General features: G+C 40.6%; 2 protein-coding genes and 1 non-coding gene across 3 annotated transcripts; all 3 read left to right on the top strand.

The window, feature by feature from the left end:
- The first annotated feature begins 1,667 nt into the window (after nt 1–1,667).
- On the top strand, nt 1,668–8,889 carry ahcy (adenosylhomocysteinase). The gene is made up of 11 exons (XM_068340348.1): nt 1,668–1,808; nt 3,005–3,195; nt 4,418–4,493; nt 5,441–5,593; nt 6,063–6,175; nt 6,297–6,504; nt 6,980–7,067; nt 7,209–7,326; nt 7,410–7,532; nt 7,627–7,698; nt 8,039–8,889. Exons 1-11 carry the CDS (start codon nt 1,781–1,783, stop codon nt 8,168–8,170), a joined length of 1,302 nt encoding a protein of 433 aa, XP_068196449.1. The 5' UTR covers nt 1,668–1,780; the 3' UTR covers nt 8,171–8,889.
- On the top strand, nt 5,807–5,939 carry LOC137612904 (small nucleolar RNA SNORA17). Its single transcript, XR_011038886.1, has one exon. It is a non-coding gene; the product is annotated as a small nucleolar RNA SNORA17 (small nucleolar RNA).
- A 2,010-nt stretch (nt 8,890–10,899) lies between the features above and the next one.
- On the top strand, nt 10,900–17,540 carry cyc1 (cytochrome c-1). Its single transcript, XM_068340729.1, has 7 exons — nt 10,900–11,013; nt 12,686–12,876; nt 13,463–13,589; nt 14,248–14,405; nt 14,496–14,656; nt 15,578–15,678; nt 16,914–17,540. The coding sequence occupies exons 1-7, from the start codon at nt 10,933–10,935 to the stop codon at nt 17,016–17,018; spliced, it is 924 nt and encodes a 307-aa protein (XP_068196830.1). The 5' UTR covers nt 10,900–10,932; the 3' UTR covers nt 17,019–17,540.
- The last annotated feature ends 845 nt before the right edge of the window (nt 17,541–18,385 follow it).

The raw sequence follows: 18,385 nt of genomic DNA, 5'->3' as shown, positions 1-18,385 counted from the left end.
AGACACTTTCTATTCCTAGGGAAATTCCAGTTAAAGACAAAATACAAAATACATTCTTAAATGTGCAGTTCATAAGGTACATTCTGCAAGAGTTATATCAACTGAGGGAGACAAATAATCTTCGTTTTCCAGAATTCCATTTGATCCTAAAAATGTAGCTGCAAAATTAGGTTAACGTTAAGATTTATTTTTATCTCAATTCAAAAATAATGGGCGACACAGTGTTGCAGTGGGTATATGTCACCTCACAGCAAGACGGTTCTGGGTTTGAGTCTTGTTCTGTGTGGAGTTTGTATGTTCTCCCCGTGTCTGCGGGGGTTCTCTCCAGGTTGTCTGGCTCCCTCCCACCTCCACAAACATGCAGTTTAGGTGGATTGATCATACCAAATTGTCCATAGGTGTGAGTCTGTGCATGAGTGATTTTTGGCCTTTTGTATGGGTGCGTGGTGCACCGACATAATGCCCAGAGTTTCGCCTGCCTCTCGACTATACGTCCAATAGGCTCCAGCAACCACCACGAGCTGCAAAAGTGACTGAAGTGGATAAGAATATGAATGAATGAATGAATGAACTCCAATATATGTAAATTTCTCTTGTAATTGAAATTTGAAAGAAATTTACATATGAATTTGTTTTTGGCCTTGTGGGTAAGTACATATATTGCTTCACCTTTTGTTCAATTTATATGATAGATTTAAACGAAGCTGAATATTTGAGTAACTTCCCGTATACTCATAGTCATTGTAGACATGAAAAACTATTTCTCTCGTTTGATCTGTCTTTGTGTGCTGCTATTAACATTTGCATAAGAGGCCGTAACTTGCTAACTAGTGAATAGCAAATAGTTGAGAGTTGAGGGGGGGGGGAATACAAATAAGCAAAGGGCACCAATCATATAACCTCCTCCAACAGCCATGTTCCCAGATGCCTCCACCTCCACTCTCATACTTGTCAAGTTTCAACTAAACCTTTGATAACTTTTTATCATTAACTGAAGCAAAAGTTGATAGTGTGTAAAATGTACTTTTTTTCCCCAAGTAAAAACATGAGAACAACCGATTTGCTCAGTAAAATGCTTGTTCTGTGTCTGAAATCAGCAGCCGCTACTGCTCCATCTGACTGAAACACTATTCATTTATAGTACAGTAATGTGTCATGTTGTTGCTTTTCTGTCTGAACCTGGGGTCAATCGACTAGTTGGAGAGTATCAGTGAGTATCATTGTTTAAAATATTAATGTTCCCGCTTCCCTTGATTATGGCTGGATATAATCATGTGTATGTCTTGTATATATGCCACTTGAGAAATTTAGGACAGAAAGAGCCACTGATAGCAGGGCTCTTCACCTTTGAACAGAATTTAACTGAAACTAGTTTAAAAGTTAAGCCTTATCTTGGTTATGAAACTCGTGCGTGCATACACCTTCACAAGAGTAAATGTACAATTTTTATTCTAATATTTAGACAAGTAATAATGTTTAAGCAGTTATAATATTTGAATGGGCACTGTCAATAAAATTCATCTACCGCTCAACCTGCTGTTCCAGATCCGACTTGATCCACAACAGTCATCAGCCAATCAAAACAGCCATGTCTGGGGCGAGACTTGATTTAGCCAATAGTAGCCCAGATTAGAGTCTTCTAACGACCTCCCCCCTGCGTGAGCCGGTTTGTCGATAAAAAGACCGCTAGCATGTTGGCGGCCCTCCTTCCCGGCCTGCCCTCGGCTCTCCTCACACGGATTCGTGATCCCTCTCCGGAAACAAACATCAAGAATTCACCATGTCAGAGAAACTTCCCTTCAAAGTCGGTCCGTGTCCAGCTTTATTATCGCTTTCGTGTGTGTTTGTGGCCTTTGAATGAGTGACGTTCTGCCAATTAGCTAGCTGTGAAGTTCAGGGTGACGGAATTAAACGTTCCTGTTTTTTGATCCTTCATGTAGCATTAGCATGCAACGAAATAAACGCGTTTACTGTGTTTTATGTAGTTGTTTTAATATTGGTCCCTATTCCGTTCCTTACTGCTGCTGCTGTTGTTAACCTGCCAGCATATGGAAAGTCGTTTGACGTGAGAGAAGTAATGGTGACGGTTGTGCACTCTGTTCTTAGCGCTTCTGACGTGCACATTTCTATTTTACATTAATTTTTGACATCTTGCGCTTTTGAACAAATCTGTGAACGAATAATCTTGCACCCAACGTGGTTGCAGAACTGTGGACAAAACTTCCGTCTACCACTTCTGGGTGTTGTAGTTTTGATGGAGCTTCGGACCGCACACTGAAGTTTAAGTTGATTTTGTTGAGAAACTACTGTTCCCGTGATGCTTGGCGCTTTGCCTCCCGTTTCTATATGATTGACAGGGGCAGGCGGTCTGCTCGCATGCGGGATTATTGGTGTGATCAATACGTTCGATATAAAGGTTCTTCTTGTGTTTATAAATGAAAGTTGATATTAATTTAAAAGTCAGGTAAATTTTTGAAGATATATAAATATTGGATATGGGTTCCAGTAATAAACCTTTGTCATTAATTGGTTATAAATTGTGCACTAACAAAAGTGTTGATTAGAGAAGAAAACATGACATAAGTCCAGTGGTTTGCTTCAGAAGTTTAATTGCAATTCTTGATTATTAAGCTATTTACTCTCCAGTCAAGACAAGGCTATATTGTATTAGAAAATATAGAAATTGACATGTGCCAGGGAAAACTTGTTTCATCAGCCAGCTGCCTTTAAGCTGCAGCTTCTCTGCAAAGATCACAGCTCTCTTGAATAAGTTGCAATCATACTTCTATGATTAGAGAAAATTTAGACACAATTCAATGTTTTGGTGAAATTGGCAGGTATGCAGCATTGACTGAGAAAAATTGGCAATGTTTTGCTGTCTGCAATTTGTTGACTGACTCGATTGTTCAGTGTTACATCTCAACTTCATGGATGTACAGCTAGAAATGACTTATGTACTGTCAAGTGAATGTTGAATGAAGAAACATCTTCCATTTTCTCCTAGCCGACATCAGCCTGGCCGACTGGGGGCGTAAGGCCATTGACATTGCAGAGAATGAGATGCCGGGTCTGATGAAGATGAGGGAGCTGTACGGCAAGACTAAGCCTCTGAAGGGTGCACGCATCGCAGGCTGCCTCCACATGACTGTGCAGACTGCCGTCCTCATTGAGACTCTCACTGCCCTGGGAGCTGAGGTAATTTATCAACTATCAATGCATATTTAGTCATCAAAGTACAGTTTTGTTTTTCAGAACCAAAATGTTCATTGTTTTTAAAAGTAAGTGATAGTTTGTTAAATGCAGCCACGGGTTTGTTTTGGTAGACCTTGGGCTGCAGAATAAAGATGGTTTTTCATGTAGGAGTGAATGTACCAGCATTTATTCTGCTCTACATATATTCATTCATTCATTCATCTTCCAACCCGCTTAATCCGCTACATATATCTCCATGTTTTGCCTTAAAGCCAGTGTACTCTGTTGTTATAGATCACATTGTGCTGGTGGACCAAGTCAAGTTTTGCCTGCATGTTTAGAAGCTGTACAATTTAAATAAGTTGTTTTTGATGATACTTGTCACTGCTCGGCAATAGTGATGCTGTCACCTGCAGTATGACAGAGAAACACTGAAATTAGTGTTATTTATTATAAGATGAGAGAAGCTGGGCTCGTACGCGCTACAACTGTATTTAGATGTAATGGTGTAATACCAGTGCCTGCAGTCATAAATGCTAGCTCTAACTCTTGATTATATTTTCCTTCGATATGATACCCCTTCATCTTGATGTTGATGGAGACCAAGACCAGACATAATGATCACTGATCCCGACCCTCTCAAATAAAGCAGAGCAAATTCACCTCAAGGCTAATTAAGGTCTGGTACAGGGTCAAGTACAGCGATAAGCTTCAAAGAAAAGATTAATAGCTAATACTAGAGCTAAATTGATCTCCAGTTTAGGTGTTGTACCGATGTCATAAGGTAGCAGTGAGAGATAGTGGTAGTATGCACTGAGACTCTCAAACACACCAAGGGCTCTGAGTGATTCTCTCTACTAACGGTTAAATTAAAGCTGTACCATGAGGTCGTAGTCTTGAGGTGCGAGTGACACCCATTCCTGACAACTAAGTGGAGCTCCAACTGGAATGGATTGACCTTTAGACCCTGTAATGTTGACATGACATGTAAGACCTTAATTCTGAGTTGGACTTTGAATAATATTATCTTGGATAGAAGATGCACTCTGACTAATGATCTATATGCAGCCTGTTGATGTGTAACGGCCTGTGTACACATGGCCAAGAGGCTGTTATTTATTAACAATTAAAACCAGGTTATCGCACACCATATGTCAGATTGCATTGAACGTGTTTTCAGGTGAGTGAGAGCGTGGATTATAATTTTACTGGTCTCCTTCCTCAGGTTCAGTGGTCAAGTTGCAACATCTTCTCCACTCAGGATCATGCTGCATCTGCCATCGCTAAGTCTGGTATTCCAGGTACATACTTAACAGAACGAAAGTCCAAATATTTAGAGGCATCTCACAACTTTAATCTGTCATGTGTTGTTTGTTTTTGTAAAAATGTTGGAAGTGCAAAATAGCAGAAAATGTAAGCATGTACATCTTAGCATTTTACTTGATTAAATTGAATTTATTTACGTTCCTTCAGTGATGATGAAAGTGTCGACACATTTCACCTTCATTCATTTTCTTGAAAGTGAGAGAGTCGTCGCCTTGTGATCAGCCTTATCCGAGCTGACTATGGGCGGAAGCTGAGTTCAACCTGGATTAGTCACCACTTTATTGCAATGCCACACAAATTTGACAGTAAAAATTAAAATGCTAGCAGACATTAAGTTGGACTATTGTGTGGTGAAATGATGTCTTTGTAAATGCTGGACCATCATACCCATGTTAGTCTATCATGTATGGCGATCTCTCACTTCTCTGAAGTTGAGTAAAAACCAGTTCCGTAGATGTTTACATAATTTCGTAACTGGTAAATGTAGAAATATTTCTTGGCTTTATCTTTTTTCACTGTGCCTCATTTTTTAAAATTTCATTCTAATCTCTCTCAATTTCTATGGAGTCATTCTAATACGCAAACACAGGTTAAACTGAACTCCTTGGGGATGGGAAGGTAATATTTATTGAAGAAATTATCAAATATTGTCTTACGTTTGGGGTTGGGGGGGCACATTAGTACGGTTGCTTCACAGCAAGAATGCTTTCTGTGTGGAGTTTGTACGTTCTCCCCGTGTCTGTGTGTGTTTTCTATGGTTTCCTTCTCCCTCCAGTAACACACAGTTTAGATGAATTGATTACTCCAAATTGACCAGCTGTCAGTGTTGCAGCTGTGTCTTTATGTAGCATAGAGAAGCTGTGGTAGTTCTGAGATCAGATGGAGGATTATTGGTGACTCAATGACTTTCTTCATTGTGCAGTTTACGCATGGAAAGGTGAGACGGATGAGGAGTACATATGGTGCATTGAACAGACCCTATATTTCAAAGATGGTCAGCCTCTCAACATGATCCTGGATGATGGAGGAGACCTCACCAACATGGTCCATCAAAAGTATCCCAAACTCCTGGCAGGTCTGTGTAGTTGTGTTTCGTTTCCTCGTTCCTCAGGTCAAGTTGTGTTTTGGATTCATTGTTTAAAAAAGAAAAAACAACGTGTTGCTGTTTGTATACTGAATGCTTAATGATGCATTGACCTAAACTTCTTGAAGACTTTCAATGATGAAATTTTTGTGACTGTACAGTCACTTAAATTGTTGTTAGCGCAATAGAGATGCTAAAATGTGAAATGCCCCTTGAGGCGTTGCAGTTCAGCTCTCAGTGCTGCAGCTGTGTCATAAGGTGGCACAGAGAGACGGTGGTAGTCTGCACTGAGACTCCAACACTCCGGGGAATCGGAGTGATTCTCACCACCAACAGATGAGCAATGAGAAAAACTACATACAGCTATTTGTGTGTGGGGGAGGGGTGGCAAAGCACAGTTTTATTACTGGGGTAATTTCCAAAACTGTCTATCAAAAAGTGAATCGCTTTGCTTGTTCAGGTATCCGTGGACTGTCAGAGGAGACGACTACAGGTGTCCACAACCTGTACAAGATGCTAAAGAGCGGTGAGCTCAAAGTACCCGCTATCAATGTGAATGACTCTGTTACAAAGGTAATGCATCTCAACCTTGAGCCACCTTCAGCTGCTGTCTTCAGTGGGACACCCCCTCTGGAACCATGCTTGTGTGAAAGGCTTGACCGCTGGGGTGAATAATAGCCTTTCCTTCCCACAGAGTAAGTTTGACAACCTGTACGGCTGCAGGGAGAGCCTGATCGACGGCATCAAGAGAGCCACCGATGTGATGATCGCCGGTAAAGTGGCTGTGGTGGCGGGCTACGGCGATGTGGGCAAAGGCTGCGTCCAGGCTCTGCGTGGGTTTGGAGCCCGCGTCATCGTCACGGAGATTGACCCCATCAATGCACTTCAGGCGTCAATGGAGGGTAGTTGAGAAATATTATATTTATATCACTAACAATAATTTTAAACATTGAGGAGTGAGAGCGTCATATGTTGTGAAAGGTCCTTGGAGCTGAATCCAAAATAATTTTCCTTAAATGTGCCACTAATTGATAATTGAACCATGATTCTGCATCCTGAACCCAAATGGATCGACTGAAACCTCCTATGTTCTGAGGAAGCCACTCGATGAGCTTAGCCTTGAACAATAACATTTACTTCATATTCAAAGTTGAAAAGCATGGAGAATCTACATTGGCTAACTGAACCTGTGTAGGAAAACTAGTTCAAATGAATGTGTTATGAGTTATGGAATTATAACCACAAAAATGACTCATCTAGTGCAAACATTTGTCAGGCATAAAGTTCATTGTCCATTTTCATGATATTTGAGTTTTAAAAGAGTTGATCAACGTATGGTGTACCACGTTGTAAAAGCCCTTCTTTATTCCTCTGCAGGCTATGAGGTCACCACTATGGACGAGGCTTGCCATGAAGGAAACATCTTCGTCACCACCACCGGCTGTGAAGACATCATCATGGGACAGTATGTTTGTTTAATGAGATAAATCTGTTGCAGAAATTAACCCAGATAATTGAGTTATTTTAGAAATGTCTGTTTTTCTTTTCTTTTTTCTTTTTTTGCACATCAACAAGTAGTGTTTTAACAGTAGTGTGTTGCCTTCAGTCACTTTGAGAACATGAAGGACGACGCTATCGTCTGTAATATCGGACACTTTGACTGTGAGATTGACATGAGCTGGCTCAACAAAAACGCTGCCAAAAAGATTAACGTCAAGCCTCAGGTGAGACATCGGGACTGTTACGTTCATGGAGTGTGACAGTTTAAACTGCTTCTACAATCTTTTCTGTTGTATTTCCTCCTCAGGTTGATCGCTATCTTTTGAAGAACGGTCGTCACATCATCGTTCTGGCCGAGGGCCGGCTGGTCAACCTGGGCTGTGCCATGGGACATCCATCCTTTGTTATGAGCAACTCCTTCTCCAATCAGGTACCGTGTTTCCGTGAGCCACATCTCAGCTTTTAAAAGGACATGGCAACATGACACGCTGCTTTATTACCTGTGGTCTCATCCTTTACCGTAGGTTCTTGCCCAGATCGAGTTGTGGACTAACACTGCTAAATACCCTGTGGGAGTCTACTTCTTGCCCAAGAAGGTCAGAAGCGGCATCATATTAGTGTTGCATTTGATTAAAACAGACATCAGCATGACTGGTTTTCTATGAAACAAAGTCCTTCATGTTTCAGATCAATCTAACGTGTGACTTTTGCACCTAACAGATTGTTTGCTCTGGTTCTCAATAAATGCTTCTAATAAATCAATGAAGGGTGACGTTTAGATACCAGTCTGTAATCTGAGGTCACAAGAATTTTCAAGTATAGTTCACCAGCGGAACCTCTCATTCAACATTATTTTATCATGTAATGTAAGACTTGCTTCCTGTAATGTTTTACAGTTTTAATTAAAGGGAACTTTTCTTTCTCATCTGTCACTAGTTGGATGAAGAGGTGGCCGCTGCCCACCTGGATAAACTGGGGGTGAAGCTGACCAAACTGACTGACAAGCAAGCTGATTATCTGGGTCTGCCCACCAACGGGCCTTTTAAACCAGACCACTATCGCTACTGAACCCCTGTCGTCTGGAGGGAAGGAGGGTGACCTGAAGTTGGAAGGGTGTTTGTGTTGTGAGAGGGGGCGTGAGGACTTTGGCGAGGCTGCACCTCGTATCCCTGCTTTAATTTCAGACTTCCTGTGAGTGGCCTCTGTTTGAAGCAGGAGAGCAAGTGGGAGCAAGCGGCCCTGAGTTTAAATGAAAAACCTCTGCCACACATCACCTTTCTTTAGTCCTCAGTATTTTCTCCTGTCTTTGGTAATAGGACGGTTCTTCTGTATTATGTTGTCATTTCCAAAATCCAGCCCTGATTTCCTTTCTCCGCTTTTTTCTCATGATTCGAGACTGAAGGTAACTGAAGAGGATTTTCTTGAAGCAAGCAGTTGATTTTATATTGTCAATGTTGCACATTGTTATTACTTCACAAATCCTGTATTCCAACTTAAAAACTAAAGACTGGAGGCTTTCTAGTTGCTTTGTGTTCCTGGATGTGTCATTATTCGTATCAACCTGTAAGGCCAAAGCAACTACAGAACACATTCTTTATAGCCTCAGTCTTTCTGTTGCCTAATTTTCCATTATTGTGATTCTGATAGTTATTATGGGGCAAAGATGTCACAGTTTAACTTCACTGTATCCAGTTAGGATGAAGCGCAATGGTTGTCAACAGCTACGGTTAATGAACGCTGAACCTCAAGTTTGACAAGGAGAAATAAAATCCCATGTTGACTCTGGACTGTTTCGTCATTGCTATTGTGTCTATTGGAGGCAGTTATTATATGGAGGTTATTAAACTAAGATTGATCATAAATTCACATTTAATTTTCAATAATCAGTATTTCGATATTCCAATTATTTGTGCTAATGTAGATTAAATTAATTTGCTATAAAAGATAATTGTGAAAAGTATTTGGCAATGTAGAATATTAACAGTAAATCCAGGCCACCACCCAGGAGATAATGGATTAAATAATCAACTGTAATCCGTCTCCAGTGAAGCTGAAGCTCCAGCGCTGGTCATCACACCCAGCCTTCATATGTCATTACAATGATATAAACCACTTATCATTAAAAGTATATCAATTGACAATAAACCTCAAACTTTATTACATTGTAGCTAACATTTACACACAACCAAACAGCTGCGTGTGTGTGTGTGTGTGCATGCGCATGGGTAAGGGAGTAGATGTATGTGAGGTCAGGAATATAGGCAGAGTAGAATTTCCTCCTCTCTGAAAGATGGATTCAGAAAGGACTGCAAGGTTAAAACCAGGAAAATGACATCGGTCCTCTCTGTGTGCGTCACACAACATGTGTGAGAAGGATCAGAAGGAGAGAAAGGCAACAGGGTAAAAAAAAAAAAAAATTCGGGAATGACTGGTGTTTTTATAACATTAAATAAAATATCAAAATCAGCTGCATTAATTTCTTATAGCTTGTTAAGATACGTACTCTGCCATAATTAATCTATATACATGGTTAAGACAATAATCAGCCTAGTCGAAGAATTGTGATAAATTAAATATGTGCCTGGTGAAACATGTAATTGTTGAATATACTGTACATTATAAGTATGCTAGAGAGGTTTATTCACTGTTAAGCCAGTATAATGGAGTCAGATCACCTATATACTCATATGTGATCAACTCTAATGCTCTGTTCAATGTCTGGGACTTGAGTGATAGAATGTAAATCTGGAACATCAGAGTGTTTGGACTAGATAGCAGAAACCATTCAATGGAAAGTCCAAACATGCCAGATGATTCTGAACTGTCTGTAGGAAGGGGACAGATTTCAGTGAAAGATCATGTTAGATTAGTGTCTACATCCAAAAATTACTATAATCACACCATAATTAATAACTACTATTCCCATATAGAGACATAAGACACTGACCCATTGTAGTATGTTCCCCTCCTGTGAGGGTGGGAGAAAGTTTCTGTCAAAACTATAGCACTGTCTTGGTTCTGAGGTAAAGGTTACAGCATTACTCTTAAAGTCCCTGTCAGAAGAAACCAGTGCTGACATCCTTTGTGAGAATGTCACAAATTATTAAATGTTAAAATATTAAATTAAATGTTCTAAGAGGATACTTATCTCACTGTGGTAATTCTTCATAACACAGTCACTACCATAAACTTTCCAGGAAATCAGAACATACCTCCAAATTCTTAGCATCGTTTAGAAACTATGTTCTTCGATGACTGGACTTCCTGTTGGTGAGATCTGAGGCCACTAAATGAACTGTCTAATGAGTTAATGAACATTTCATTCTTCTCTTCAATAAACGTTGTGATTTGCAAAAATCTGACATTTTTGTCTTGTACCATGTCTGGAATAAATCAACACACTGGCTGGGTGTCTGACGACCAGAGACTTCTGATCTGATGAACCCTGACAAGCTCCATCTGCTGGTTCTCCGCAGTAATTTCATGTGAAGATATTTTAACATGCACATTCATGTTATGATACATAAATAAGACGCAGTATTTGCTTTGAGGATGTTGATAGAGAAGTACAGAGAAGGCCAGAGGGAGCTGCATTGTGTGTTTGTAGATCTGGAGGACAGGGTGCCCAGAGAGGAAGTGTTGTATTGTATGAGGAAGTCTGGAGTCTGAATGAATGAATCTGAGTATGAGTGGATTTATTCTAACAAGATGAGACCAGAGGAGTTACCGGAAATGAAATTTATTTTGAAGGGTTGACCGGATGCCACTTTCTGTACGTCATTAGTCGTGGAGCTTAGCATTCTTACTACTATTGGGTAACTGCGGAGAAAATGGCGGCGCTGCGAGTGGTGGTGCTTTCGGCAAGGAGCAACGCTCTTCTTAGGACGCCGAAAACGACCAGGACCACCGTGGTAGGTCGACATGACAGTATTTTATTCTTAATATCATTTAGACGACAGTCTAATAGAGACGTGCTTCCGCAGGATTTGCACGACCCCAGCTAAGGTCGGAGCGGTGAGACAAGGTCACCGTGTGTTTAAAATATATCTAGCATGTAGATGTTGACTGTGACGTGTTTATTGTGTATTTTTGCATTCTACAAATCTATAGAATGAAAAGTTGGCAATTTGTATTCCATCATTCATATCAAAGCTTTAACAAAAGTAATGTTGTGTAATGCTAACAGGCTAGCCGGTTAGCTAACTAACGACAAAGCTAATGATGGGGTAGTTAGAACGTCTGCCTGACGGAAATATCCGATCTCATAACGGTCTAAACGCGATGGAGTGTGATTGGTTTCGTTTTTGCGAATAGGAGTCGCCGTTTTCTCGTAATCGTCATTTAAATGCGAAGGGTTACAGCAGTGGCAGCTAAAGTTGCTAACGAGACAACGTAGCTGGTTCCGTAAGGACTTCCTGTGGAGTCAGAGCTCTTCGATCGGTGATCGGAGCTTCAATTTTTTCGCTTGTCTTCGTTTGGACCAGTTGGTGGCGCTGTTGTCTCTTAGCCAGAAGGTTTCCGGTTCAAACCCCTTTGTTTTTGAATCCACCGGCTTTTTCCTGCCTCCAAAAACATGCAGTTTAGGTGCATCGATCACACCAGATTGTTCTTAGTTGTGTGTGTTCATCTGGTGTGTGGCCCCGCCATGAGCTGGCGTCTCATCCAGGGTGTACCCCGCCTCTCACTTGTAGCCAGCTGGGATAGGCTGCTGCAGACCTATGACGTAATAAAGCAGATAAGAGGCTGAAGAAGATGAATGAATAAATGAATGAGTGACTGGAAAATGTAGTCGTAGTCTTTATGCCACTATGAGCTGTATTGAGAGGGCGTTCTAATGTCGCATTACATTTTGGCATCCATTAGTTCTCCATATTTCTTGGGATGCATTAAATTTGTTGGGGATATGTTCAGTAAGTAGACCTAACCATCTACTGATGGATTTTAAGTTATTCACTGCTACAGAACCACAAAAGTGTTTGATGACTATGAAACTAAAACTACCATAGAAAGAATAGACTCTCTTCTTTCATCAGGAAAGTTTCTACCTTTTTCTGCTCTTTAGTTATCAGCCGTAGAATGTAGGTTGGTTACACCAAAAGCACCAGTTCTTGGCCAAAAACCTGAGAAAACAAGCTTTTAGTGAAAAGCTGAGTCAGTGGAACAGTGACTTTGCTGCTAATATCTTTTGCTTTAGTGATGCTTCAACCATCTCCAGTGGTTTCCTTCTATAAATCAACAAAAACAACACGGAGAAAGGACTGTTGGCGCTAAAATATCTATTTATGAATATAGAACTACATCCCTTGCGCATTAACACGCGAGACTTCACCTTATCAGAGATTTTTAGGTGGTCGCGTGATACCCTATGAGCATTCTATTGGCTGATGGCATCTGGAAGTGCGTTACGCGCCGTGAGTCTTGGAACGCAGCGTACGTTCGTGAGACACAAAAGTGCTTTAAACAGTCAATAAGAGTGTGCTAAAACGGTAATACAGATATTAATATCAAGATGGGGAGGGTTCATAAATGTTTAAATTTACATCTAATAAAAACTATTCTGACTGTCATATTGTTCCCTCGCAGGCCAACATGTCCTTTGCCACCCTGCCGAGGAACACAAAACTTGCACTGACAACACTGGGCGTGGTTACAGCTGGTGGGGCGGGGCTTGCTCTAATGCTGCACCAGTCGGTGAAAGCCTCTGACCTTGAGCTCCACCCTCCTAATTATCCTTGGACTCACGCTGGACCCCTGTCCGCGCTGGACCATTCCAGGTGAACTGTATTATAATTTAAATAATCTATCATCAAATACTAGCATGGAGGCTAGTATGACAGGTTGTGTTTTCGCAGTGGACAAGAGGGAATAATAAACCCACCTGCTCTGCAGATACCTCCTTTCATATAATGAAGGATAAGTTAGAATAATTCATGACTTCATTCTTTTTGAGTAATAAAACTGCAGATATTACAACTTTTGAGCTTCAAGAAGCACTCTGAAGAAAATACCTGTCTAATGTAGATGTGAGATTTAATGTGCGATACCTAAATAATTTTAAGAAGGACAGTATGAGGACAATCGCAGGGCAGAAGTTTGAAAGTCAATGCAGATGGAAGCCATGATGAATTTAACAAGCCTCTACTTGTCGAGTGTTTTATGAGGAAATAAAAACAACTGTCTACAGATTGGATTATTTGTGAGGGAAATCTACAGACCGTCTTTTAGATTAGTAATTAACTATAGGTTCTATTGGTGAGTCGTTTTTATTAATTTCTGTTTAAGTTCATTTACTGCCTCCTGTGTTTGGACACTGTTCTTCAGCCTTTCTGATGATGACCTTGTTTTTCTTTCACCCCACAGCGTTCGTCGTGGTTACCAGGTGTATAAGCAGGTGTGTTCAGCCTGCCACAGCATGGAGTACCTTGCCTTCAGAAATCTGGTGGGAGTGTCCCACACAGAGGAAGAGGCCAAGGCCATCGCAGAGGAGGTGAGATGATCAACAAAGGGAAATATCAATAAATACAATTTTACATCACTCAGTATTTTGCAGCGGTCAAAATCAGTGGTACCTCTACTTACGAAATTAATTGGTTCTGGAAGAAATTTCGCAAGTAGAGACGCGTTTTCCATGCAAATGCCCTAATCTGTTCCAAGCCCCCCAAAATTCAGACATAAATGTTTTGTTAAGCATTAAAAATGCATCAAAACATGTAACAAATACATGTTACGGCTAGATTATTACACAATAAATGAGAGCTGTGCATAATGTAAAAAAGAATAAAAATGATGGTTATTTACTTTTTAACTGCTGTTTTTTGCCCTCTTTGGTTCATGTGCTACATGCCTCACCATGCAGAACAACAGAGTGAATTCCAGTCCTCCTTTTGAACTTCTCCAACCACCAACGCAATGCCTTAAACTTCCATTTGTGGCGATTGTAGATGCATTACGGGCGTATTCTTTGGCGAGATCAACCAAATGCATCCCTTTTTCATGCTTTTCTATTATCTCTTGCTTTGTTTGTATGGACTAAAAAACTCTTTTCTCCGTCCTACATCTGTCATTTTTGTAATATTAGTGGAAAAACATTCAAGATGCATTCCTTCCGTTCATAACTCTAAAGTATTTTTTTGCGCTTTGTGCAGATAGAGGTTGTGGATGGTCCTGATGAAAAAGGGGAGATGTTCACCCGACCAGGAAAGCTTTCAGACTATTTTCCAAAGCCGTATGCCAATGCTGAAGCGGCCCGTAATGCCAACAACGGAGCCTTGCCCCCGGACCTTAGCTACATAGTCAATGCCAGGTATTTCCTGCAGCGAGGACCTGACCTGTAATGTCTGAAAGCCGTATAAGTGTCTGAACGCGGACTGACTGCTTCCCCTTGTCCCCTCAGACACGGAGGAGAGGACTATGTGTTCAGCCTTCTGACGGGTTACTGTGAGCCACCAGCAGGAGTAACATTGAGAGAGGGCCTGTACTACAACCCATACTTCGCTGGGCAGGCTATTGGCATGGCCCCGCCCATCTACAACGAGATCCTGGAGTATGATGACGGTAAGGGGATGATGTTAGGGGTCTACACAACATGGATTAGTCCATTTCCTTCCAGTCAAAGCTTTTGTTCGAAGCCACTGAAACATGACCATTCTTATGTGTCATCTAAATCAGTGTAGTATATTATCAATGCCTTATGCTCCTGTGTCTAATGGATTATTGCTGATTGAATTTTGTTGTATATTGTTTGCAGTTACAGATTCAGTCAGTGACACCCATAGTTAAACTAATCATGACAGGCTAGCCTAGACAAATAGCAGTTTAATCTTCTAAAGCTCTTAATTGAATCTTTTTCGAAATAAAATGCCCATCTATTAGTTTTGTGTTTGGATATGTTTGTAGTGAATGAAAGCAGGTTGCAAGAGATAAATCTTTATCAGTCCACAGTTAAACTAAGGAGACAATGGGCTTGTACTGCCAATCCAAATACCTGTGGCCAGAGCATCATTTTATTGACTTAATTTTGGGTCATTATTACTAACATTGAATATTTCCACAGTACTTCTCAGCACGCTTTTCCACCAAAATAAACTCAACCCCAAACCCCAACCCTCAATCCCAAACCTTCCTTAAAAAAATATTACCTAGTAAGGGAGCAAGAGTTTTCAGATTCCCTGTAACTCTTGGAGGGCAGGCTGGGTGCTAGACAACACAGATTGGTGGGGTTCTAATTTCTCAACACACCATATGTACAGTAATTAGAAAAACTGACTGATAAAAATGTCTGTTCTAAACGACGTCTGCCCACATCTGACCACACATTTTTATTTGAACTAATATTTGGGCTTTACATACCTGATGTTCTGTTAAGTATTACAATATTTTATGGTTTATGTTTTTTTAAATACACACTTTCTGTTTTTCTGTCAGTGCCGCGATTGAGAGTTTAAACAGACTTCATGGTTTTCTCTGTTGCTGTAGGAGTCCCTGCAACCATGAGTCAAGTTGCTAAAGACGTGTGTACTTTCCTGAGGTGGGCGGCTGAACCGGAGCATGACCAACGCAAACGCATGGGACTAAAGGTAACTCAATCAATCAATCAATCATACATCCCTGACATCTGCACTGGCTATCATTTCAAATGCACGCCTGGACAAAATTGTTGGTACTCTTAACAAAAGAAAAATCCACAATGGTCACTAAATAACTTGAAAGCAACAAAGTTAAAAAAATTTTTTTTAAAAAAATACTGAAAATTATCCAATGAAGCTAATATCCATTGATTTTAAATTGTGGCTCAACAGAATAAAAAAAACTCATTGACAGCTACAGATATCACTTAATCCCAATGATAGTCTCAAAAGGTTGTGCAATGAAATATTAAGTTATGGGTGCCATCATTTTTATCCAGGCCCGTTTAATTAACATCAAAGTTTGGTGTACGGTGTAGGAATAACAGTGCACCCTTGCGTGTCAACAATCGCGATATCACCTCATCACAGATCTTTGTTAGGTAGTCACGTGATACTGTACACGCATTCTACTGGCTGACGGCTTCCGGAAGCTACGTTCCATGAGTCTCGGAATGCAACGCACTTCCATGAGACACAAAAGTGCTTTAAACAGTGGATAAGAGTGTGGGAAAACGTAATACAGATAGAAGGTGGTTTAATATATCAGTATGGGGAGGGTTCATAAATGTTTAAATTACCGTAAATAGTAAGATAAGTACCTTGTCGCTCTATCGCGGTATTCAGAATTCGCTTCTGGTTCCTGAAACACATTAACCGCGAGTAACGAGGGCGCACTGTACATCAGTTTCAGATTAACTAGCACCGTTGGTCACCTTCCAAATCACCGTACCAGGGTGACGCTACCTGTTGCTCACATAGCGTGTTCCTTGAACCGAGGCAGTACCGAAGGAGCTGATGGTTGATATCACTGCCATGGGATGTTTGATAGTCTTGCCTTCAGCGTTTAACTCTTGATTTGATGTCATCGCTTCCAGTATTTAATTATTTTTAACTGTTTCACTAAATTGAGTTTGTTGAGAACATATTGTAATGAGAGAGATGTTCGTTGTGTCTGGGGGACGGGAATTTCACAAGCTTGGCTTTGACCCGTTAGCCTTTTTTTTTTCTTTCGGATGTTGTTGTCGATGTTGTAAATGTGATAAAGAAGTGAAGTCTGCTATATTAACATGTCCGAAAAAAATAAACTAAATAAATAGTGTATTTCACTTAGTGTGTGTTCAAGGTAAGACCATGCATTACCGTTAATAAAGAAACTAATTTGTCTGTTTCTCTGGTCTCTGCAGCTGCTGTTGGGCTCGGCGGTCCTCATCCCCCTCGTCTACTACATGAAGAGACACAAGTGGTCTGTGCTAAAGAGCAGGAAGATGGTCTACAGGCCCCCCAAGTAACCATACCCACATCACCACCAACAGGGCCTACAACGTACCTGGGAGGGCTGTGTTCAGAGACTTCATGATGCTCACAGCACAGAAATCACACAGAAATGGACCACATGACACACACTCGCCTTTCTGACATGGAGCAGAAAAATGACAATAAATACTGTTTGTTGCTGCTTCGGCACCAGTGTGGTATGTTTTCTGCACATGTGATATTGTGGTTTCACGTTTGTGATTGTTGTGGTGTTCTTGAATGCACCCTCAACAAGGTTTGAGTTGGTATCATCTGCATAAAGATATAACTGAGGTCTGTATTTTGATATCAGGAGAGAGTTTGTCATGATTGGCTGGTGATCTGATCGGTTGTTCATCTTTGTGAGATGAACAACCAATCACCATCACACACGTGCTGAAAAGTGTTTGCCCTCTGCGGCATCTTTCTGTTTGGATGCGTTCTGTCCATGAAACCACAAGTAGATCAAAGGTTGTCTCTTAAGCTGTTTTATTGTACAATATAAATTATCATCTATGTTTGAGTGTGATGAGTTTTCTTTAAAGCAACAGCATAACACACATTTAGATGCTATTAAAATGTTTCTGTCATATAGAAATGACATTCTGTTGTATAAATATGTAATGTGACAAAGAAGCTATAGATCTATTTATACAGGTGGGATGTTAGAAGGGCAAAAATAGAAATGACATCTGATTGAAAAGCATGCAGTTATGTTGGTTTAAAGCTCAGTGGATGTCTCACTGTTGCTTTTATTTGTTTGCTGGTTTCAATCAACTACAGGACAGAAAACGAGTCGGGAAGGAAAGAGTCCTGAGGTTTTGGATTGAATGATGGATTGGATTTCTTAATTACCTTTCAAAGCACCCAAAGCACTTCACATGAAACTGAAGTAATGCATCCTGAATTTTATTCCACTAATATTACCAAAATGACGGATGTAGGGATTTTAACTAACTACACAAATGAGTGAAATGATACCTGGTGTAGAGGGTGAATCAAAATGTGAAGGGTTTTTCTGTGTGGGTGGTTTGAGCTTTAACCCAGTCCTTTAAAATGGGCACGTTATTACTGAAAGATGGAAGGATTTTTTTTAATAGCCCAATGAACATTACATCATTTTCAAGTGTTTTTTCAAAGCCTAAAGGCCTGAAACATGAATGAAAACTCCACGATGGAGTTCAGCCTTATTCGTAAAGTTCAGGCCTAATGTAGACGTCACAGAAGAGCATCGCTCTTGTCTTGGTCCGGATGCTGAATGTCAGATTACTGAAGGGCCTGAACACAGACACAGCTATCGGTTCAGGTATGTGGATGACACCTGAATTCAAATCAAGACCACTTCGTCACTTTCTGCCACTGT

This window comes from Antennarius striatus, chromosome 18 (genome assembly GCF_040054535.1).
Source record: "Antennarius striatus isolate MH-2024 chromosome 18, ASM4005453v1, whole genome shotgun sequence".
NCBI classification, from domain to species: domain Eukaryota; kingdom Metazoa; phylum Chordata; class Actinopteri; order Lophiiformes; family Antennariidae; genus Antennarius; species Antennarius striatus.
This window is presented reverse-complemented; position numbering and strand designations above follow the sequence as displayed.

Coding starts and splice junctions, on each gene's coding strand:
- ahcy (XM_068340348.1), top strand. CDS start 1,781: ATGTCAGAGAAACTTCCCTTCAAAGTCG. Junction 1,809..3,004: donor GAAACTTCCCTTCAAAGTCG/GTCCGTGTCCAG, acceptor ATTTTCTCCTAG/CCGACATCAGCCTGGCCGAC. Junction 7,068..7,208: donor GAAGACATCATCATGGGACA/GTATGTTTGTTT, acceptor TGTTGCCTTCAG/TCACTTTGAGAACATGAAGG.
- cyc1 (XM_068340729.1), top strand. CDS start 10,933: ATGGCGGCGCTGCGAGTGGTGGTGCTTTCGGCAAGGAGCAACGCTCTT. Junction 11,014..12,685: donor AAACGACCAGGACCACCGTG/GTAGGTCGACAT, acceptor GTTCCCTCGCAG/GCCAACATGTCCTTTGCCAC. Junction 15,679..16,913: donor GCAAACGCATGGGACTAAAG/GTAACTCAATCA, acceptor TGGTCTCTGCAG/CTGCTGTTGGGCTCGGCGGT.